Source organism: Phoca vitulina, unplaced genomic scaffold, assembly GCF_004348235.1.
Source record: "Phoca vitulina isolate PV1807 unplaced genomic scaffold, GSC_HSeal_1.0 scaffold3, whole genome shotgun sequence".
In the NCBI taxonomy this organism is placed as follows: domain Eukaryota; kingdom Metazoa; phylum Chordata; class Mammalia; order Carnivora; family Phocidae; genus Phoca; species Phoca vitulina.
This window is the reverse complement of record NW_022589706.1, coordinates 76,101,526-76,125,537: the sequence shown is the minus strand read 5'-3', so window position 1 is coordinate 76,125,537 and position 24,012 is coordinate 76,101,526. Positions and strand designations below refer to the sequence as shown.

Below are 24,012 nucleotides of genomic sequence, written 5' to 3'. Positions count from 1 at the left end.
TTTTGAACACCTTGCAAGTGCTCCGGAAAACTACTGGAAGGCACATGGAGGTGTGCAAAACATTGCAGATCAGGCCTACATTCAATCTATAATAGAAAAGAGCCACTGGGCCCTGTCAGTCTTCTATTGACTTCTCCTCTGTTGATGATTATGGATATTTTCCTTCTCAACCTCCTTAAACATACTCATTCCAGTGCTTTCTATTTCAGCAAACTGTGACCATTACAAAGACATCGACTCAGTCTGTGTAAATACTTTTGTTCACTTGAGAATATGCTTCTGGGACCACTCTTGGTGACAAGAACTATATCGGTTTCCAGTTAAGGAAATAGAAAACTATATTTCAAACAAAGTGGATTTAATAGAGAACACTGATTGCACAATTGTTGGAAAGCTGAAAGAGCACAAAAGTCATGTTGAAGCCACACAGAACATTAAGAACATTCAGTCCCTAGAGTGCTTGGAGAACAAAAGGGAAGTGGTAAGGTTGTCAGCACTGAAACCTCAGCGAGTAGCTAATATTCATCGAAGGTTGCCCTGTTTCAGGCTCCCTGTTAAGCGCTTTAAAAGGATGATCTCAGTTTTCCTCAGACAACTCCTTGAGGAGCTTAGTCATCCTCATTTTATAAATAAGAAAACTAAAGCCAAAGCCAGTTAAGTGCACACAGCTGGTAAGGATAGGGTCTGCCTGAATCCAACGATGGGGTCTGCCATGCCATAACCACTGCTCCAAACTCCCTGTTGGCACAGGCAGAGGCCACCTCTTATCCATCACTGCCCCCCACTGTGCCCAGCTGAGTGCCTGGAACGGGGAGGTGTGCAGTCAGTGCTGATTTCTGTCGCACGGAGCAGAAATGCCAGAGATGGTGAGCACCTCTGCTGAGACTGACAGCTGTCTGCACTGCAGTGACTTCTCCGCTGTGAAAAGAATGCTAAATCAAACATGTTCCTCTGGCTCGAAGCACTCTCTGTCCTACATCATTTGTGCTGCTTCCTTACTTCTCTTCTCTGAATGCAATATGTGGATTAGAAGTTGGAGATGAGTGCACACAACGGGAAAACAGAACTCTGAACACCCTGTGTGGGGCTGAGAGATAAGAAATATAGAATCCAGGAAAAAGAGGGAGATTAAAATGTTATGTGTAGGGAAATATTTAACCTGATGAAATCAAGATATTAATTGAAATTGGCATATTGCAAACAAAGTCAAGGTTTGAACGCTGGCTCAGTGACCTTTTCTTTCTGATTTGACTTCGCTGGAGAATAAGCTGAGGCGTGTGGCTTAAAGACCTCAGATAACGTGTGTGTAATGGGTTGTTAACTCAAGCAAACAATCTGTGTAATATATCAACTTTCTGTACTTGAGCAGAAAAGAGTCTGTAAGAATTCACCAGTCTCTGGCCCTGAAGACAAAACGGAATCATGAGCACAGCAGGAAAAGTAAGCAAAAAAAGTTTTTTTACTTTTGGGGAAATATTGTATAATACACAAAGAAATATACTATTAATGAATAATTTAAAATTTACATATAAATTAGAAACAATATACACTGAAATACAATCTACACTATATGCTTCAATATGCAATTCTACTAAATTACAATGAAAATAGGCTATTCCTCTGTTAAGAGTGTTTTATAGACTGTGACAACACTGGGACATATTTCTTATAAACTATTTTGAAGTATAAATACATTTATAGTTGAGTTTCACAACACTTTTTCTAAAAAAAATTCGCTCTTCATACAGCTGAGTTTCCTGTCTGAATTTAACTTTAAAGGTTATACAATGGCAATTTAATGTTTCCTATAACATTTGCTGTAACTTGTGGAGGTCATGCAAGAAACCAAAAGTGCCTTCATGAAATAATGCAAAATATCTGTTTATGCATTGTCTCTCTGTATGTTCAATTAAAAGGAAAAAATAATTTTCAAATTGTCTTAATAATTGGTTCAGGCAAAGCTTCATGTAAAAACCAATGGAGTTTTTTTTCCTGTTGAATTGGGTGATCTTTAAATTTAATTTCTACTTCTTAAAAAAAAAAAAAAAAAGCTATTCCTAAATATCTTTATCAAGAATGAATAGCATCTGTATCTAATAAAGTCTTTACTTCCTATATTAATGTGCAATATATTAATAATGAGCTATGGCCAATCATGAATAATTTGCAAACCTAAAATTCTATGTTTTTAATCAAAAAGTTATCTTTATATTAAGAAACCATAATTTAAATGTGTTATTTTTTGTAATCATATTTTTAGGAACACAGGGAAGTTAGATCTGACAAAAGTTCTATGAGAGGAATTTGATTCAGAGGGCTTTATCCTTTGAAGCTTACTATGAAATCTCTTAAAAAAGGCATGCTGATTTCAAAGCATTAGAATCATCAAGGTTAAGCAAGCCAACATCAACATGCAAATTCTGAATTAAAAGGGTCCTATTGTGGCATAATCCAGGAAATTTCCATAGAAATCCTATGGAAGAATATCTTTCCATTTTTTTTTTTACAAAAAAATAATAACAGTGATACGGTTTGAATCACTTATTAGCACTGGGAACACAGATAATTGATTCTAAGTCTTCCATGGATTCATGTTTATTTGTTCAATGTGCTCGCAGGGACAGAGAAATGCATGTGGTTATTCAACATAAGCAATTAATGTTGTTCACTCAATTACAAAAACCTGTGCAACTGCTTCCAGTACATGTGTTATGTTAGGAGTGGATCACACAATATACTATCTTGCTATGATAACTTAAAGATTCTGAGGTTTCTACACACACTGTGACACAACACTCCTGTATCAGTAAGATCGGCAGGAAATCACACAGGTCGCCAACCGTCGGTTTTCTCCTTGCAACTCTCTTTATTTTCACTCATTACTGGTTAGCCTTTACAATAGCATTACATTTCAAATGAAGAAGAGTTAGGAAAAAGGAAAATTAAATATGCCAAAACTCAGCTTAAAAGAAGGGTCAGAGAGCAAAAGTGTAAACTAAATGAACACAATCCTCCCCCTTCGGATGCCACATCAATCACTTTTAGCTTTGTGACAACACCATTTTTGTTTACCCTTCCTGTATTATATTCTCCTCAAATGCTAAGAGATAATAATGATACCTATTTTATAAGGTGGTTGTGAGAATTTAATAAATTAATACTGTAAAGCACTTAGAATAGTGCCTGGTACATAGAAATAATTCAATAAATGTTAGTCACTGCTATTATTATTGTTGCTGTTATTATTATTTAACCTTTGTTAATCTTTCACTACCCATGGGGTAGTAAAAAAATAAAGTTGGGTGATTTTTTTTTTTTTAAGTTGGATTGATCTTAATTCTCTGGACAGCCAGCTTTGTGACTTTGGGAAAATTACTCAGTTAATTACTGAGTCAATTGAGCCTCAATCTTTTTATCTGTAAAATAAGACCAAAAATTCAATAATATTTCCTTGGTACCATCATTGTGAGGTTTAAAGATCAAGCATGTAACTCGCCCAGAACAGAACCCTATAATTAGGATCTATCTACCATTAGTGTATTATTTCCAAGAACTTTCACATTTTTGTGGCATTGATCATAGCAAAAACCTTGCAAAGTGGGAGGATTTGACATATAAATAATGAAAATGAATTGTCAAAAGGATAAATTTCTATTGAAGATTTTTTTTATCATATTTGCAATTATGCCAATTCTTTCTAGGAAAAACTCCCTTAACTGTATAAGCTTTGCAACAAAGAAGACAGGTTTTATATTACATTCCCAAGCACTAAGAACATGTTTTCAACTTCTTATTTTTCAGAACCTTCATGGGTAAGCTGTGCTAGCTAGAAATTCCAGCACACCATTCTCTCATTTTTAAATATATACGTGCATGTGTGGGTATGTGTGAGTGGGTGTATACAGCTGTAACTTCTGCAATTTTTGTTGCAAATCTAATCTGGAAGGAATTTCTACACATACATTTGATGAAAACAGCACTACCAAAGCTAACTGTCAAATGAGTGATGCAAACAAGTAGCACACACAAGCAGTAGGGAAAACAAAGTCAAAGGAAGAGAACAGGCAAATAGAGAAAGAGAAGGCATCCTAGACAGGGAGGCAAATGTGCAAATGAAATCATAAAGTTAGATTGTTTGGGCTTCAGCAGAGAATTGAGCAAGAGGGCAATAGATTTTATGTGAACAGCACTATACCTGTCAGCAAAATTATGTTGATTTAGAACTTCATGCACTAGCCAACAGTTGTGGGTAAACAATCGATTTAAGGACCACATTAAGAAATATCAGGAAGAGGGAGGAGGGAAAGATGATGGAGGAGTAGGGGACCCTATTTCAACTGGTCCCCGGAATTGGGCTGGATATCTATCAGACCACTCTGAGCACCCACGAAACCAGCCTGAGATGTAAGAAGATCTGGATCTCTACAAACAGAATATCCTAGGCGGTTGGTTTCGAGGTACGAAGTGGGGAGCCGTGATTCTGCCGGCAGATATCGGAGGATAAACGGCAGTGGGAGGGTGCCTGGCCATGGGGATCCTACACCGCAGGTGAGCGACAGCCTCGCGCGCTGGGGACGGGGCACAGACTCGCAGACCGGTAGCAGCAGGAAAAGGATTCTAGGGCAGCCCCCGGGACGGAAACCCGGATTGGCGGGGTCACGCGCGCGAACTGGGAGTGGCTGGCGGTTTTAGAAGCACAAAGGGCAGAGACGTGCCCCGACCTGGAGGCAGGACTGGGGGTGCTGCGGAGGGGCGCACAACCCAGGACGCTGCAGTTTATAGCAGCATGGACAGAAACGGAGACGGTGTGGCCTGGAGAGCTCACTGAAGAACAGACTGCGGTCTCTCTGCTCTGAGGCAGAGGGTTGGAAACGGTCTCTTCTGCTCTGACTCGCAGAAGAGACACGGAAAGCCACCAGGGAAAGCCGCCAGAGAACAAAAGTCCCAAAGACTGATTCCTGGTGAGCCCATCCCCCACCACAGGGGGGCAGGGCAACACCGCCCAAACAGGGTTACCTGAGTAACAGCATGGCAGGCCCTTCCTGCAGAAGACAGGCTGGGAAAACAAGAGGCCAGCAACTCTAAGGTCCCAAGAAAACAGGTGCATCTTGCTTGGGTTCTAGTCAATAATTTGGACTCTATACATTCCCTCAAACACCCATCAACAGAATGACTAGGAGGAGGAAGCCCCAAAATAGAAAAGACTCAGAGATTATGACTTATGCTGCAGATTTACAAATGGATGCAGATATAACCAAGATGTCGGAGATGGAATTCAGGCTAGCAATTGTGAAGACAATGGCTAGAATGGAGAAATCAATTAATGGCAACATAGAGTCTCTAAGGGCAGAAATGAAAGCTGAATTGGCAGAACTTAAAAATGCTATCAATGAGATCCAATCCAATCTAGATAATCTAACAGCTAGGGTAACTGAGGCAGAAGAGCAAATAAGCGACCTGGAAGATGATATAATAGATAAAAAGGGAAAAGAGAAGACCAGGGAAAAACAACTCAGAATCCATGAAAATAGAATCAGAGAAATAAGTGACACCATGAAGCATTCCAATGTCAGAATAATTGGAATCCCGGAGGGAGTGGAGAGAGAGGACTAGAAGATGTATTTGAGCAAATCGTAGCTGAGAACTTCCCTAATCTGGGGAATGAAACAAACATTCGCGTCCTAGAGGCAGAGAGGACCCCTCCTAAGATCAAGGAAAACAGGCCAACACCCCGGCATGTAATAGTAAAACTTGCAAATCTTAGAACCAAGGAAACCATCCTAAGGGCAGTTAGGGGGAAGAGATTCCTTATGTACAGAGGGAGGAACATCAGAATAACGTGAGACCTATCCACAGAGACCTGGCAAGGCAGAAAGGGCTGGCAAGACATATTCAGGGTACTAAATGAGAAGAACATGCAGCCAAGAATACTTTATCCGGCAAGGCTGTCATTCAGAATGGATGGAGAGATGCAGAGCTTCCATGACCGGCAGAAACTGAAAGAATATGTGACCCCTAAGCCGGCCCTGCAAGAAATATTAAGGGGGGTTCTATAAGAGGAGAAAGACCCCAAGAGTGATATAGAACAGAAATTTACAGAGACAATCTATGGAAAAAAGGTCTTCACAGGCAACATGATGACAAGAAATTCATATCTTTTAATAATCATTCTCAATGTGAATGGCCTAAATGCTCCCATAAAACGGCACAGGGTTGCAGATTGGATAAAAAGACAGGACCCATCCATATGCTGTCTATAAGAGACTCATTTTGAACCTAAAGATACATCCAGACTGAAAGTGAAGGGATGGAGATCCATCTTCCATGCCAACGGACCTCAAAAGAAAGCTGGGGTAGCAATTCTTATATCAGACAAATTAGATTTTAAACTAAAGTCTGTAATTAGAGACACAGAAGGACACTATATCATTCTTAAAGGGTCTATACAACAAGAAGATCTAACAATTGTAAATATCTATGCCCCCAACATGGGAGCAGCCATCTACATAAGCCAACTGTTAACCAAAATAAAGAGTCATATTGATAACAATATGTTAATTGTAGGAGACCTCAATACTCCACTCTCAGCATTGGACAGATCATCTAAGCAGAAAATCAACAAGGAAACAAGAGCTTTGAATGATACATTGGACCAGATGGACCTCACAGATATTTACAGAACATTCCACCCTGAAACAACAGAATACTCATTCTTCTCGAGCATGCATGGAACTTTCTCCAGAATAGACCATATACTGGGTCACAAATCAGGTCTCAACCAATACCAAAAGATTGAGATTATTCCCTGCATATTCTCAGACCACAATGCTTTAAAACTGGAACTCAATCACAAGAAAAAATTTGGCAGAAATTCAAACACTTGGAAGCTAAAGACCACTCTGCTCAAGAATGTTTGGGTCAACCAGGAAATCAAAGAAGAACTTAAACAATTCATGGAAATCAATGAGAATGAAAACACACTGGTCCAAAACCTATGGGATACTGCAAAGGCGGTCCTAAGGGGGAAATACACAGCCATCCAAGCCTCACTCAAAAAAATAGAAAATCCCGAATTCACCAACTAACTCTACACCTTAAAGAAGTAGAGAAAAAGCAACAAACGATGCCTAAGCCACGCATTAGAAGAGAAATAATTAAAATTAGAGCAGAAATCGATGAATTAGAAACCAGAAACACAGTAGATCTGATCAACGAAACTAGAAGTTGGTTCCTTGAAAGAATTAATAAGATCGATAAACCACTGGCCAGATATCCAAAAGAAAAGAGAAAGGACCCAAATTAATAAAATTATGAATGAAAGGGGAGAGATCACGACTAACACCAAGGAAATAGAAACAATTATTAGAAATTATTATCAACAACGATATGCCAATAAACTGAGCAATCTGGATGACATGGAGGCCTTCCTGGAAACCTATAAGCTGCCAAGACTGAAACAGGAAGAAATTGACAACCTGAATAGGCTAATAACCAGTAACGAGATTGAAGCAGTGATCAAAAACCTCCCAAAAAACAAGAGTCCGGGGCCTGATGGATTCCCTGGGGAATTCTACCAAATATTCAAAGAGGAAATAATACCTATTCTACTGAAGCTGTTTCAAAAAATAGAAACAGAAGGAAAGCTTCCAGACTCATTCTATGAGGCCAGCATTACCTTAATCCCCAAACCAGGCAAAGACCCCATCAAAAAGGAGAATTTCAGACCGATATCCCTGATGAATATGGATTCCAAAATCCTCAACAAAATCCTAGCTAATAGGATCCAACAATACATTAAAAGGATCCTCCACCACAATCAAGTGGGATTTATCCCCGGGATGCAAGGGTGGTTCAACATTCACAAATCAATCAATGTGATAGAACACATTAATAAGAGGAGGGAGAAGAACCATATGGTCCTCTCAATTGATGCAGAAAAAGCATTTGACAAAATACAGCATCCTTTCCTGATTAAAACTCTCCAGAGTATAGGAAGAGAGGGAACATTCCTCAAGTTCATAAAATCCATCTATGAAAAACCCACAGGGAATATCATCCTCAATGGGGAAAAGCTGAGAGCCTTTCCCTTAAGATCAGGAACACGTCAAGGATGCCCACTCTCGCCACTATTGTTCAACATAGTATTAGAAGTCCTAGCAACAGCAATCAGACAACAAAAAGAAATAAAAGGCATTCAAATTGGCAAAGAAGTCAAACTCTCTCTTTTCACAGGTGACATGATACTTTATGTGGAAAACCCAAAAGACTCCACCCCCAAATTACGAGAACTCATACAGCAATTAAGGAACGTTGCAGGATACAAAATCAATGCACAGAAATCAGTTGCTTTCTTATACAGTAACAACGCAACTGTAGAAAGAGAAATTAGAGAAACGATTCCATTTACAATAGCACCAAAAACCATAAGATACCTCAGAATAAACCTAACCAAAGAGGTAAAGGATCTATACTCTAGGAACTACAAAACACTCATGAAAGAAATTGAAGAAGACACAAAAAGATGGAAAAATATTCCATGCTCATGGATTGGAAGAATAAACATTGTTAAAATGTCTATGCTACCCAGAGCAATCTATACCTTCAATGCCATCCTGATCAAAATTCCAATGACATTTTTCAAAGTGCTGGAACAAACAATCCTAAAATTTGTATGGAACCAGAAAAGACCCCGAATCGCCAAGGAAATGTTGAAAAAGAAAAACAAAGCTGGGGGCATCACGTTGCCCGATTTCAAGCTATATTACAAAGCTGTGATCACCAAGACAGCATGGTAGTGGCACAAAAACAGACATATAGACCAATGGAACAGAATAGAGAACCCAGATATGGACCTTCAACTCTATGGTCAAATAATCTTTGACAAAGCAGGAAAAAACATGCAATGGAGAAAAGACAGTCTCTTCAATAAATGGTGCTGTGAAAATTGGACAGCTATATGCAGAAGAATGAAACTCGATCATTCTCTAACACCATTCACAAAGATAAACTCAAAGTGGATGAAAGACCTCAATGTGGACAGGAATCCATCAAAATCCTAGAGGAGAACATAGGCAGTAACCTCTTTGACATCGGCCACAGCAACTTCTTTCAAGATACATCTCCAAAAGCTAGTGAAACAAAAGCAAAAATGAACTTTTGGGACTTCATCAAGATAAAAAGCTTCTGCACAGCAAAGGAAACAGTCAACAAAACAAAGAGGCAACCCACAGAATGGGAGAAGATATTTGCAAATGACATTACAGATAAAGGGCTGGTATCCAAGATCTATAAAGAACTTCTCAAACTCAACACCCAAAAAACAAATAATCAAGTCAAAAAGTGGGCAGAAGATATGAAAAGACACTTCTCTGAAGTAAGACATACAAATGGCTAACAGACACATGAAAAATGTTCATCATCATTAGCCATCAGGGAAATCCAAATCAAAACCACATTGAGATACCACCTTACACCAGTTAGAATGGCAAAAATGGACAGGGAAAGAAACAACAAATGTTGGAGAGGTTGTGGAGAAAGGGGAACCCTCTTACACTGTTGGTGGGAATGCAAGTTGGTATAGCCACTTTGGAAAACAGTGTGGAGGTGCCTCAAAAAATTCAAAATAGAGCTACCCTATGACCAAGCAATTGCACTCCTGGGGATTTACCCCAAAGACACAGATGTAGTGAAAAGAAGGGCCATATGCACCCCAATGTTCATAGCAGCAATGTCCGCAATAGCCAAACTGTGGAAAGAGCCGAGATGCCCTTCAACAGATGAATGGATAAAGAAGATGTGGTCCATATATACAATGGAATATTACTCAGCCATCAGAAAGGATGAATACCCAACTTTTACATCAACATCGATGGGACTGGAGGAGATTATGCTAAGTGAAATAAGTCAAGCAGAGAAAGTCAATTATCATATGGTTTCACTTATCTGTGGAACATAAGGAATAGCACGGAGGACATCAGGAGAAGGAAGGGAAAAATGGGGGGGCGGAATTGGAGGGAGAGATGAACCATGAGAGACTATGAACTCTGAGAAACAAACAGGGTTTTAGAGGGGAGGGGGGAGGGGGGATTGGTTAGGCCGGTCATGGGTATTAAGGGGGGCACGTACTGCATGGAGCACTGGGTGTTATACGAAAACAATGGATCGTGGATCACCACATCAAAAACCAATGATGTATTGTATGGTGACTAACATAACACAATAAAATTAAAAAAAAAAAAAAAGAAATATCAGGAAGAAACAACCCTTGGAGAAGAAAAACCAACATTAAGATGGTCTAAAAGAATATATTCCCTTTTGTCTCAATGTTTCATTATAGTTAATTCTGTTTCTCTTTCCTTATGTTATTGCTTTGCCTATTGTTTAAAAGGTATTTTTATTCTCTTTGTAAATCAGAGGTTCTTCATTTCTATGGAACCCTTGTTAGGTTCCAGACATGGGGCTAGATGTTGCACGTGAAAAAATGAAAGTCACTCTCCCTGACTTTAAAAGTGGGGAAAAACTGGTATCATCTTTCTATTCAATTTCCAGGTAATCAAATGCAAAGCAGCTGTGCTATGGGAGATAAAGAAACCCTTTTCCATTGAGGAGGTGGAGGTTGCACCCCCTAAGGCCCATGAAGTTCGTATTAAGGTGAAACATTTTTCCATTTCTATTTGGTTTTAGGTTTAAAAAATTCAGAAAATGGTAAAAATGGAAATAAGCAAAAATCCATTAAGAGACACTTTTTATATGGTGATCCAAACATGGGAATTACATTTATTGTCAAAGAAAGATATAAATACAAATCTTTAAATTTTTAAAAAGGAATCAAAGAGTATATACAGTATAATCCTAATAAAATAAAAAAGAACTTGTGTGTTTGTACAGGAAAAAAAGTGCAAAGGGATATACATCAAGATGTCAAAATCAATTAGCATCAGATGGTAGAACTTAAAAGTGACAATTTTCCTAGTGCTAAGCTGCAATTTCTACTTCTATAAAAATGGATACATTCTTGTATATTAAATAAGACTTAAATATTTCAGAAACAATTATTTCACAGACTATTCCAAATTGTTTGATGAGGAAAAGGAAAGGGTCCTAATCTTTTCTAAATCTAATCATCCTCCCTTTACCCTATAGATGGTGGCCTCAGGAATCTGTCGCTCCGATGATCACGTGGTTAGTGGAACATTCATCACACCTCTCCCTATGATCTTGGGCCATGAGGCAGCCGGCATTGTGGAAAGCATTGGAGAAGGGGTGACTACAGTAAAACCAGGTACAGAATTCACACTTAGGGAATATACCTCAGTTCAGGACCCCAAGATCATCCAGCCTGGAAAGACCTTGCAGAAGGTCATGGCAGAGCTGGGACTAGAACATAGGTCTCCTCCTTTCTTCCCTCCCTGCCTGACTCAGACATGTGTGTATTCATGCACTCATAAATTCTCTCCTTTAGCAAGTGCCTATTGATGTCAGGCACCAGGTTAGATCCCAGGGACACATAAGGATCGAAATAAATGCAGTGCCTGCCAAAGTCAGAGTTCATAAACAAATAATTTCCATCTTAGTGTTGCTGAGTACTGTCTTCTGTCAGGTCCAAAGAGAACTATAAATGATACAAAATAAGAAAAAATAAGTCTATGTCCTGAGCCTCCAAATCAGTGTATGGAAACTGTTCCTTGCTGATTTCACAGGATGGAAGCCATGAGGCTATGATTAAATCAACATGATCTCCTCTTAGGTGGGAAGAACTTTACCAGTAAATGTGGCCTCTCCCTTACCATATACTTAATTGGCCTGTGAACAGAAAATAATAAAATAAATCGTCTGGTTTGAGTTTCAGCTCTTAATATTTCCTTTAGTTAGAAATAAATTAATAATAAATGACACACTTACTTTTCCTTCTACCAAAGCAGAAAAAATAATTTACCAATTAAGTTGCCAGGTACAAACATCTGAAAGTCAGTTTTTATCCTCAAAGAGAGTGCCTAACTCATTGTTGAGGTTGACAGAGGGATTTCTTGAATTCTTCTTTGTCCCATTTTTGTTAGTTTTCCCTTAAAAAACAAAACAAAATGAAAACCCTAAAAGCACAGTCACTTTGAAAAGCCAATACTCATTTTTACTTTGTCCCAAACTATTACAAACTACCGGATCCCCCAGGCATCTGGTGGAATGATGGCAGCCTGATCACAGCTAACATTTATATTTACAGTTACAGTGAGAATATTTAAGGTTTAATTGTCAAGGATTTATGAGATGATATGTATAAAACCCCCAAGAGAAAAGGCACACAACAAAAGAGAACTATTAATACAGGAGCAACAGTCTTTTAAATCCACGTTGTTCCCGATATTTGTATTTCCTCTTTGGGAATCTTCAGGCACATACAAACCCAAACCATTAACGGTGCTGGCAGGCACTGACCGGTGACGTGGTGGTGCATGAATTCTATCTCTTGGAGATTTTTCAAAGACACACACCTCTAACACATACACATAAGCTTCCAGTTCTTGCTCTATGAATTCCGGGGTAGAAATTTAAGAAGAATGTGTTTTATACCCTCCAGGTGACAAAGTCATTCCACTCTTTACTCCCCAGTGTGGAAAATGCATTGTTTGTAAACACCCACAAGGCAACTTCTGCTTGAAAAATGAGTAAGTTTCTGATACTCTCTTTACACAACCAATGGATTTGTGCATCAGTTATGTTCCTGTTTCATGCCCTGTGTGTCTATGTGTTGTATTGGCCAGTCTGAGCACACCTCGGGGGATCATGCAGGATGGTACTACCAGGTTCACCTGCAGAGGAAAGCCCATCTACCATTTCATCGGCACCAGCACCTTCTCCCAGTACACGGTGGTGGATGAGATTGCAGTGGCCAAGATTGATGCGGCCTCACCATTGGAGAAAGTCTGTCTCATTGGCTGTGGATTTTCTACTGGTTATGGGTCTGCAATCAACATTGCCAAGGTAGGAATGACAATGGATGATAAAACCGGTTGTACTCAGACTGTCAGGAACTAAAAGGACAGCAATTTCTCAAAGTAATCAGAGATCATTTTTCATAGATTTACTGGTAGCTTTCCACCCTGTTACCACAATAACACTGATATACTCTACAAAATTTAGGATATCAGTTATGATTGGGGAAAATGGCATCAGCAGGAATTGAGGAGCATTTCCTAGAAAATTTATGTTTGTCACAGATGAAAAAGCTATTGATGCTTAGTTTAAAAAAAGTAAAGATATAATTTTCAACAATTATTCTTCTATATTTGTTCTTTATGTGATTACTAAGTTTTAGACCTGGGAGCTCATTTAGTAATTTATTGTACTGTAAGCACCAACATGCATCAGGTATAGTAGGTTTTGCTAGCTTTTGAGGCAGCAGAAGTAAATGAAGGGGTCACCTCTGAGGAGCATCTAGTCCATGGATCCTCTACTCCCAGAATTAGGATCAACAGTAGATTCCAAAGCCTTATCTGGTACACCTCCAAACCAAGAGTCACCAACCCACCCACTCTGTGGATCCCTATAAGGGAAGTAATGAGGCTTCAATAATGCATTTTGCATTTATTCCAGTCATTAGGGGATTTCACTGTTTACATCTTGCCTCCTGCCATGAACACACACACACACACACACACACATACACACAGAGGTCAGAGGTGGTAGATTTTAAAGAGAAATTCTTTAAAGGCTCCTCTTCCCAAAAGGTTGGAAATGTAGCAGTATTCCTTCATTTTATGAAATGGAGGCCCAAAGACATAAAGCTATTTGCCCAAAATCTCACAGCTGGTTAGTATGAGAGCTGCAACTAGCTTTTCTCTCCAAACTCTGGCTGAATCTTAAACCATGATACATAATTACCTTTACCTTTAAATCACAATCACAAGTCTCAAATTTTTCTAAACAAGGTAAAAAGTGGTATTGTATCCCACAGAATGATTACTTGGGACAGGAGAAATATTTTACCCATGATGAAGGCTGACTATAGCAGTTTAGGTTTACTAACAGTCCCTAGCCAATTTAAATAATCGAGAGCACTTGTTTTCCAAATTTCTGTGGCTCTAGCGCTTAGTCCCTTGTGCAATTACATCATCTGTTTGAGCAGGTGGTCTAACTGAGCCTACACAGAGCAGAAGCTGAGGGCACTTGTAATAATTAATCTCAGCCATTAATAAAATACAGACCAATTTTTCAGTGCATATTGTTTATTAGTATATTCTTAAAAGCAGGGATAACGACCCACAAGATCACAGCAGTCTCAAGCTGTATTATCTTAGTTATCTGTTAAATTTCCCCTGTTCTTAGGCTTTCCTCTAAGCTAAGGATAACTTTTCTATGTTTCACAGCTAATTTCTGCTCTCGTGATACTGGTCATGATACTGAAAGTTAATGAACCAAGGAGCTAATTATTAAGAATTTGATTGGATTATTTTTCAGTATCCCAGAATAATCTTTTCCACTTATTATTTCATTTCCCAAAACTTGCATTTCTCTGTGTGATTTAATAAAGCTGGGTGTCAATGGATTTCAGCTATTAGAGTCTCTTCAAGATGGTAGTCACTGGCATTTAGAGCTTAAAGATCATCCAATCCACTGGCTCCAACCCTGGGCTTCCCATTGGAGTCACCTGGGAACTGGGTCCCACCCACAGAGATTCTGATGGAATTGGTTACGAGCTGGGACCTGGGCATTGAGATATTTTAAACCTCCCCAGGTGAGTCTAATGTCCAGCAGAGTTTGAGAACCACTCATCTAGTTCAACCCCCCTAATTTAAACACGAAGCAACTAAAGCCAAAAGAGATTTGGCAGAAGGTTGGACCTAAGAGTTTGAATAGCATCTCCGTAACGGACAAGGCATGGCATTTTATGCAGCTTAGGCACTTTCTAATAATCATTATTTAATCCATTTTTGCATTTTCTGTAAACACAGGTGACCCAGGGCTCCACCTGTGCGGTGTTTGGCCTTGGAGGGGTCGGCCTGTCTGTGATCATAGGCTGTAAAGCAGCGGGAGCAGCCAGGATCATTGGAGTGGACATCAACAAAGACAAATTTGCAAAGGCCAAAGAGGTGGGTGCCACTGAGTGTATCAGCCCTCAGGACTACAAGGAACCCATCCAGGACGTGCTGAAGGAAATGAGTGGTGGCGGTGTGGATTTTTCATTTGAAGTCATTGGGCGGCTTGACACCGTGGTATGTAACAGGAAATACCCTGAGATATCTGCTTCTACATTCCAGAGTGTAGTTTTAGGCATCAGAATATAAATAATATATATAAATAATATTTTAAAAACTATGAATGGTGATTTTCCATCTCCTGTTACTTGGGATATTCAGTTTATTCCTATGAGAAATCCTTAATTCCATCAGCTAAGCAAATCTGTCTCAAGTAATAGTTCCCCTTAGAGAGAGGAAAGAGGGTCTTTTTTTTTTTAATTAAGCCATTATAAATTTACTTTGTTAACTTTTAGTAAAAAAATCCAAACTCAAGTAAATATAGATAATATAAATTCTGTTTTCAAATTGGCAAGTTTGATTTTCCCCCCATTCTTAACAAAAATGGTTTTAACACTTTAACTTTTTTTATATTTTAATAAATTTTCATTTCTTTTCATATATCATACTATGGCCAGAGGGAATAATGGCCAATTTTAGACCAGTATCATTTATTAACAGAAAATAATTGCATTTTACCATTCAGCACACTGCCCCATCCTGCCACCGTAGACAGCACAGTGCCTGGCACATAGGAAGCACCCAATATCTCTGTGTTGGGCTGAATACTTTAGAAAGTCAACAAATTTTTCCACCAAAAAAATTTAAGAGATACATATCTCATAGCACTGTTTATAAATTACATGAGATAATGCATGTAAAATACTGAGCACAGTGCCACCTGTCAGATGGTAAGCTCAATAAATGTTAGCTAGTGCTATTGATATGCAATACTGTTTCTGACCTTACAGTGTTTCCAACACCTTTGAAATACACAAAACATTGCTTTCAAATAATTGTAAATATCATCAATTGCAATGAGGAACACATCTCCAGTTATATTCCACCTAACCAGAATTCTCTAGAATCCTACTGAAACAGTCCCCAGAAACAAATAAATCCCCCTTTTGAGGTTCTCCAGTAAATCCCAGCAGTGTTGGTTATAGGGAGCACCACCCTAAGAATAAAGCTCTTTGTAGCCTTGACTTGGGACAATATGCCAACTTCAGATGACTGAAGTTCCAAGAGAATCCAACTTTATTCAGGGTGGTAGCATTTCTCCTTATGCCCTTTTTCTGTTGTTTTCCCTCTATTTTCTTCTGCGAAATTGGATTGTTACTTCACTTAAAGATACCAAATATCTCAGAACAACGGCCGCATGTTCTGAGGTTACCTGGTCTTCTATACATCATACTCCAAAATCAAAGGATTAATTCTTATATATTGCTGGGTGGGGGGAGGTCCTCAAAAATTCTCTTACTATGGAACATGTTTAAAAACTTGACTGGAGGGGGAAGGCTTTCTTTTGAAATTCCAGGAGACCAGAAGTCCCAAGTGAATAAGAGACCAATTTTGGTAATGTAATTGACCTTATATCTTGTTTGCCATCAAAACACATGGTTCAAAGTACTGAGTTCAAAATATCTACGTGACAAATAAATGAAAAATGACTTAATCAATTCATAGACTGAGAGCGATGTGGTGACAAAACACTACTTTTACTTGAGGAATCAGACTTTATATAGATATGTTTGTAATGATGTTTGCCTCTACTATTTTATAAGGAAGAATTAAGCATACACAAATTTATTTATCCACTGGTTTCATTAAAAAGAGATTTTCTGGGCATTTCCTAAAACCACAGCACTATTCTAGGCACAATGGGGAATAAAGAAACAAAAGATGTTATCTCTTCCCTGCACACACTCACAATCTAGCTAAATCAATATTGCATGATACTATGTATCATGAGTGAGGACTATCAGAAAATTCACTTTAATGATGCTAAATATTAATTTTATTCCAGGTGGCTGCCTTGTCCTGCTGTCAAGAGTCCTATGGTGTAAGCGTCATTGTAGGAGTACCTCCTAATTCGAAAGATCTCTCTATGAGCCCCATGTTGCTATTGACCAGACGTACCTGGAAAGGAGCAATTTTTGGTGGTATGTAGTTAGGCTTGATGGCTGAATTCTTATTAACCTCAGGAGTTCTTCCCTTTTACAAGTGACAAAGCCAGGTTTTAAAAAGCAACATGGTTAAAAAGTAAATTAAAATCCCTTTGTAGCTATAGGCTCTAAATCAACTACATTTATGGATCTGATGCACACAGAAGGTCCCAAGACACACTTTTTGGTGTTCCCATAAACTAACTAGAATCTTTCCGTACCCTTCTTTTATACCCATGATGGCACAAGGCACTGAAACACCTCATAGGACCCAAGAAATCCACAGCAGTCATTCATGTATGCTCTCATCGCCTAAATTTAGGCAATTGCTAAATTTGCTCCTTGACTTTGGGAATAAGCACCAATAGTATAATTTCTCTATGGGAGAGCTAATAATTAAGGACTCTAGTTTATCTAGGTGGATTAAAAAAAAAAAAAGTCTAACCATGGCAAAGGATATTGAAACACTATCTCTTATTAGCCTCAGTAACAGTAGTCTGTGGGACGTAGCACTTTCTAGAAACTTTCATCTTAATTCTGCTTGGAGGGGCTCCTGGGTGGCTCAGTCCATTAAGTGTCTGCCTTCAGCTCAGGTCATGATCCCAGGGTCCTGGGATCGAGCCCCACATCGGGCTCCTTGCTCAGTGGGGAGCCTGCTTCTCCCTCTCCCTCTGTCTGCTGCTCCCCCTGCTTGTACTTGCTCTCTGCCTCTCTCTCTCTCTCTCTCTCTCTCTCTGTGTCAAATAAATAAATAAAATCTTTTAAAAAAAAAATTCTGCTTGGAAATTCTCTTCTCCAATTCTCCTCTTACCCATGGCTGAATCTTACAATGATGTCATTTTCTTTTCAGGCTTTAAGAGTAAAGATTCTGTCCCCAAACTTGTGGCTGATTTTATGGCTAAGAAGTTTCCACTGGATCCATTAATAACCCATGTTTTACCTTTTGAAAAAATAAATGAAGGATTTGACCTGCTTCGCTCTGGAAAGAGGTAGATATTAAATTTCTTTTTTATGGTGGGGATTGGTCAATAGAGAAAAAAGGTGAAAGAATGAAAAAAATACTGGAATGCCTTGTTTCTCCATTGGTAGTTCAGTCTTTGGATATAGAACATTTAAGATGGATGGTATTGTGAGAAACTAAAACAGTTGCTTTGTACTTCCTGTTCTACTGAAACCAAATTATTTTCGTTACAGGGACTCTGAATAATCAGAGCCACTCAGCTTTATTTACAAGAGAATAGTCACCCTTGGAAGGAAAAAGAATCAGAGTCACACAGTCTTAATTATAACCTAAGTCACTGCAGCCTCTGCCTGTCCACCTAAAAAGGTTGACCATTAATGGCTGTAAATTTATATTAAGGACCTATTTCATTATGGAAGGAGGTAGAGCTACCTTGAGATTTTTTTTTCGTAGACAGATATCACTAATTTTTTCATTAAAAAACACCATTATTATTTTTTTCAGTTTACAAAGAACTTTTCACAACTAAAAATTATAGGCATACCTTAGACATATTGTGGATTCGGTTCCAGACCACTGCAATAAAGCGAATATGCAGTAAAGCGAGTCAAAGGAAGTTTTTGCTTTCCCAGTGCTTATGAAAGTTATTTTTACACTATGCTATAGTCTAGTAAGGGACAATAGCAGTATGTCTAAAAAACAATGTGCATACCTTAATTAAAAAATATTGTGTTGGGTGCCTGGGTGGCTCAGTTGGTTAAGCGGCTGCCTTCGGCTCAGGTCATGATCCTGGAGTCCCTGGATCGAGTCCCGCATCGGGCTCCCTGCTCGGCGGGGAGTCTGCTTCTCCCTCTGACCCTCCCCCCTCTCATGTGCTCTCTCTCATTCTCTCTCTCTCAAATAAATAAATAAAATCTTTAAAAAAAAAAAAAAAAAATATTGTGTTGCTAAAAAATGCTAACCATCATCTGACCTTTCAGTGAGTGGTAATCTTCTTGCTGGTGGAGGGTCGTGCTGGCTGCTGACTGATCAGCATGGGGGTTGCTCAAGTTTGGGGTGACTGTGGCAATTTATTAAAATAAGACAGCAATAAAGTTTGTTACATCGATTGGTTCTTCCTTTCACTAGAACACTTAGAGACCACTGTAGTGTTATTAACTGGCCTAATTTCAGTATTGTTGTGTCTCAGGTGATAGGCCCAGGAAAGACAGGGAGACAGGGGAATGGCCAGTGGCAGTCAGAATCCACACAATATTTATGGATTAAGTTCATCATCTTCTATGGGCACATTCGTGATAGCCCCAAAACAATTACATAATAGCATGGAAAGATCACTGATCACAGGTTACCATAACAAATATAACAGGAATGAAAAAGTTTGAAATATTGTCAGAATTACTACAATGTGACCCAGAGACAGGAAGTGAGCAAATGCTGTTGGAAAAAATAGTACCAGCAGACTTGCTCAACACAGGGTCGCCACAAACCTTCAATTCGTAAAAGAACGCAGTATCTGCAAGGAGCAACAGAGTGAGGTGTGCCTGTGTTGTAAAGGGGAATGCTCTTTTAAATGCTGAAGTCTTATATTTTCTTCGAAGATTAGGAAAATAAGCCAATTCCATTTCCTACCTCTAACATTTAACTATAATGACCACCTAAAAAGAATTTTGTCATCTGCATTTCCACATGAGGTGCAACTTGTAATAGGTAGTTGTAGGTAACTCCCACCTTCTAGAAGCATCACCCACACTTTTTCTGCTATCTCACACTTCTCATGAGGTTTTCAACTTTAAATAGAAGTTCTTAAGCACCCACACACATAACATATTATACTGGACTGTCTGACAAATCTTATCGAGAGCACCAGATTACATCTTTTCTGGAAAGCAATTTGGTTAATTTGCATCAGAAACCCTTAAAAAAAAAACCTAGGTCCCTTGTCCCAGCAATTCCATTTCTGGGAAGCTATTCTACAGAAATAATCAGAGAATCAAATACACATCTATTTAAGCACGCCCATCTATTGTCTATAGTATCAAAACTTGGAAACATACTAAAGTCCAACATTAAGGGAGTGGTTAAATAAATTCCAACCATGTACTAGAAATCAATGAAGCCATTTAAAAGAAGTTATTTCATTAAATTGGGAAATTCTTATATTGTAATTTTAGGTTACAGAATTGAGAATACAAACTTATATATACAATGTGACCCCAAGTTTTCAATATGAGCAGTAAAAAATTGACATATGTCTAGAAAAAAAATTGATCAAAATGCAAGAAAATATTAACACTATCTCTAGGTGTGGGATTACAGGTAATTTTAACTTTTTTTTTTTAAGATTTTGTTTTTATTTATTTGTCAGAGAGAGAGAGAGGGAGAGAACACAAGCAGGGGGAGTGGCAGGCAGGGGGAGAAGCAGGTTCCCTGCCAAGCAGGGAGCCCGATGCGGGACTCGATCCCAGGACTCTGGGATCCTGCCCTGAGCTGAAGGCAGACACTTAACCGACTGAGCCACCCAGGTGTCCTAATTTTTACTTTCTTCTTCACACTATCTCTCAGTTTCTAAAATTACATATATTTTCCTTATTAAATATAAGTATATATATATATATATATATTTTTTTTTTTAAGGCACAAAGACCATTTTTTTCTAAAAGTTTATATCCATCAGAAGATAGTTTTTAGGAAGGACATTGGTTCCAGTGTAAATGCTAAATTTCTGATCTCCATAAGAATGAAGTTTCTGAATACAAATCAACTTTATTATATATTTCTAAGAATCCTTCAACATTTCTTTATCAAAGCTCTATGAAGCCTTCAAGATGGTCTTTATTACATTATGGTTCCTTCCAGCAAGTTATCTATCATCTTGTAATTTGTGCAACTTTATTTTGAGGTTTAAATTCCCACACCCCACACTAGATATGTGACCTAGAACAAGTTATAACCCTCTCTCTCAGTATTTTTAATCTCTAAAATGGAAACATTAGGACCTGCCTGATAGCATGGTTGTTTCAGTTGAGGTTTCAATGATAAAATGCACAAAAAGCATCTACAGATTATGTGACAAATAGCAAACACTTATTACATGTCATTACCCATTGTTGTTTTGTATTATTATTCCAGATATGCATGCTCTCAAAAGTGATTTTTTGAGGATGTTCATATATAATGAAGCCTAAATGGCAGTCATATTCAGGATGTTATGACTGAGCTCAAGGCAGTAGAACACACAAGAAAGAACCAGCAAAAGGGGACCCACTGTACTACTTTACTTGACATGAATGCACAGGGATGCAAATGAAGTAGTGGAACCACAGATAGCTTTTCACTGAGACAGCAGTGAATGTTCCTTGGACTCTCACGTGGAAGAGTGTGGGTTATCTGAACATTAAAACGATTAATATATCTTTTATTTCCTGTTGTAGCATCCGCACCATCCTAACATTCTGAGACCATACAAATGCCTTCACTTGCAGCAGTCTTTTGGTTCCTGCACCTTCTGGAACGAGCAACCAAACAACATCACTAATTCTGTTCTTCAGAGATGCAATCAATAAATCATGCATGAGAGCTATCCAAAAGAAACAAAAATTCATATGAAATCCTTTTTCAAGCCAAACGAACAACCAAACATCATCACTAATTCTGTTCTTCAGAGATGCAATCAATAAATCATGCATGAGAGCTATCCAAAAGAAACAAAAATTCATATGAAATCCTTTTTCAAGCCAATGTTTAAAATACAAGTGAGAGCTAGGTGAATCATTAGCTGCATAGTTGAGTCCAATAAACTTTCCTTCTTAATCATTCTACTCATGTTGAATTATGGCATCTTTCCCACTGAGGAAAGGTAGGTATTTCTTTGACTTCTTGAATTTCTTGTACCTGTGCCACCCTTAGTCACTGAAACCTAGGGGAGGAGGTCTTCATTATACTTTATATTATTCCTCCCAACATACACATGAGCTACTGTGCTTGAACTCTTCCTATTTCTATTTCCACTGTCTATATTTTCCTTTTGATGAAATGTACCAAAGCCCTAAGGGAAACACTATCGTCTGGGAAAGGATACACTTAGATTTACAAGTAGAGAAGGTCTAGAACTTCTATATGCAGGGAATTTCTTTTTTTTTTAAATTGAAGTGTAGCTGACATACAATCTTATATTAGTTTCAGATGTACGACACAGTGATTCAACATTTATGTACATTATGAAGTAATCACCACGATAAATCTAGCCACCATTTGGCACCATACAAAGTTGTTACCATATTATTAACTATATTCTAAATAAAGGAATTTTCTAGGGAAATGTCACATATTTTTATATGACAGAGGGAAGTATGCTTATTGCTTTTTATACTGTTCACAGTGAATATACAATTATTCTTTAAAACAGAAGCAGTTTCATGCTACATGTGATAAATATGAGGTTCAGATATTAAATGTGAAAATTGAACTATTCCTGGAACCATATTGAAAAATCTGTAGTTTTTTGGTGCTTTATTGGCTAAACACTTAGTTAATTATTATAATTAACTGAAAATTACTCATACGGTAATTAAAAAGTAATATGGTGGCTTGAAGTGTAGGGATTGGAATGAAGCAGCTGTGGACACAACATGTAAAATGGGTAACCAAGAAATGCACAAACATCCAATGCGATATATTTTCTAACTAAACATATATGCATATACAGATGCGCATTTTCAATCTAGAACTTTTCTATTAACTACCATGTCTTAAATCTATAATCCTGGAGATAATGTAATTTTTTGAATATGCAAGAGCCTGTGTACTCATTTGTTCATGCTTTCCCACTCTCAAGGGAAGATTTGCATTTTAAGCTTTATCTCCAAATGTACATAAAAAGCTTATTCTTTTAAGGGGTTTTGTCTCTCTCCAAAAGTGTTATTTGTTTCTGTGTCTACAATTTGTTTGATATTGTGGAAAGGACTTTGGATTGAGAGCAAGTGATCTATCACCTACTTAATGGTGACCTTCAGTAAGTTACTCAACCTCTCTGAACCCGTTTCATTCTTTGTTTTAAAGAATTACTCTAAACACAAGGCCCACAAAGCCTTTTTTTTTTTGTCTGTTGTTTTAAAGTATAAAAGATTAATTTAGTGCTTTTGACAGACTTTTGATTGTAGAGGATGTATGGTATCAGCACTGACAGATCACACAGATACAAAGAACTCTAGCTTATGACAATATTAAAGGTTTATCCCAATTCTGCAGAACAGGCATTTTAAAACATACTGTGGGGGCCTTACAGCAGCATGCTTCAGATAGAGATTCTCCAGAGGTTGAAATGCCAAAAACCTAACACCTCTGTATTGACTCACATACTTTAGTCCATTGTCACAGAGCATTTCCTATTAAAACCAATGATGGAGTATCGCACATGCACCTCGCCTGGCAGCGCCACACTCACCAGGTGATTCTGGGCTCCCTGTAGGCCAGGGCAGAGCAGATAACACCTGTCGACACCCCTATCTGACAGATGGTTCACAGTCTCAGACCAACCCTTCAGTCACAGTGATAGTGGAAGGAGAAAAGGGGGATCATTTTTTCACCAGTGTAGAAATGGGGAGGGGAAAGTAGCTTGCAAACAAAATGTGAATCGGTGTGATAAAATGATGCCCGTGTCAGCTGGGCTTTCGGTGAACAACAAACCAGCAGCTCTTAACAATCAGCACCGTTCACCTGGACAGCCCTGATGTTCCGGTCCCGTCCAGCAGACAGCCTGACCATTGTACTTCTTTCTGACTGTCCCCTAATGTCTGTGCATTGGCAATGCATTGGAAGATGACGTATATCCAATATATTCCCATGAAATAAACTGCCAGCAAACTTTCTAGCTTTT

General features: G+C 38.4%; 2 protein-coding genes across 2 annotated transcripts in view; one reads left to right on the top strand and one right to left on the bottom strand.

Moving 5' to 3' along the window:
- CUNH4orf17 (chromosome unknown C4orf17 homolog) overlaps positions 1-24,012 on the bottom strand; it is a 335,194-nt gene that overhangs the window by 130,475 nt on the left and 180,707 nt on the right. The gene's annotated exons all lie outside the window — the stretch shown is intronic.
- On the top strand, positions 694-21,593 carry LOC116630172 (alcohol dehydrogenase E chain). The gene is made up of 9 exons (XM_032400884.1): positions 694-1,440; positions 10,549-10,650; positions 11,143-11,281; positions 12,575-12,662; positions 12,759-12,978; positions 14,949-15,209; positions 17,038-17,173; positions 18,027-18,165; positions 21,569-21,593. Exons 1-9 carry the CDS (start codon positions 1,423-1,425, stop codon positions 21,591-21,593), a joined length of 1,128 nt encoding a protein of 375 aa, XP_032256775.1. The 5' UTR covers positions 694-1,422.

What these genes read in the sequence shown, in the direction of transcription:
- LOC116630172 (XM_032400884.1), top strand. An exon ending in GGTGACTACAGTAAAACCAG is followed by an intron (nt 11,282 to 12,574) that starts GTACAGAATTCA and finishes TATACCCTCCAG; the next exon opens with GTGACAAAGTCATTCCACTC. An exon ending in CTGCAATCAACATTGCCAAG is followed by an intron (nt 12,979 to 14,948) that starts GTAGGAATGACA and finishes CTGTAAACACAG; the next exon opens with GTGACCCAGGGCTCCACCTG.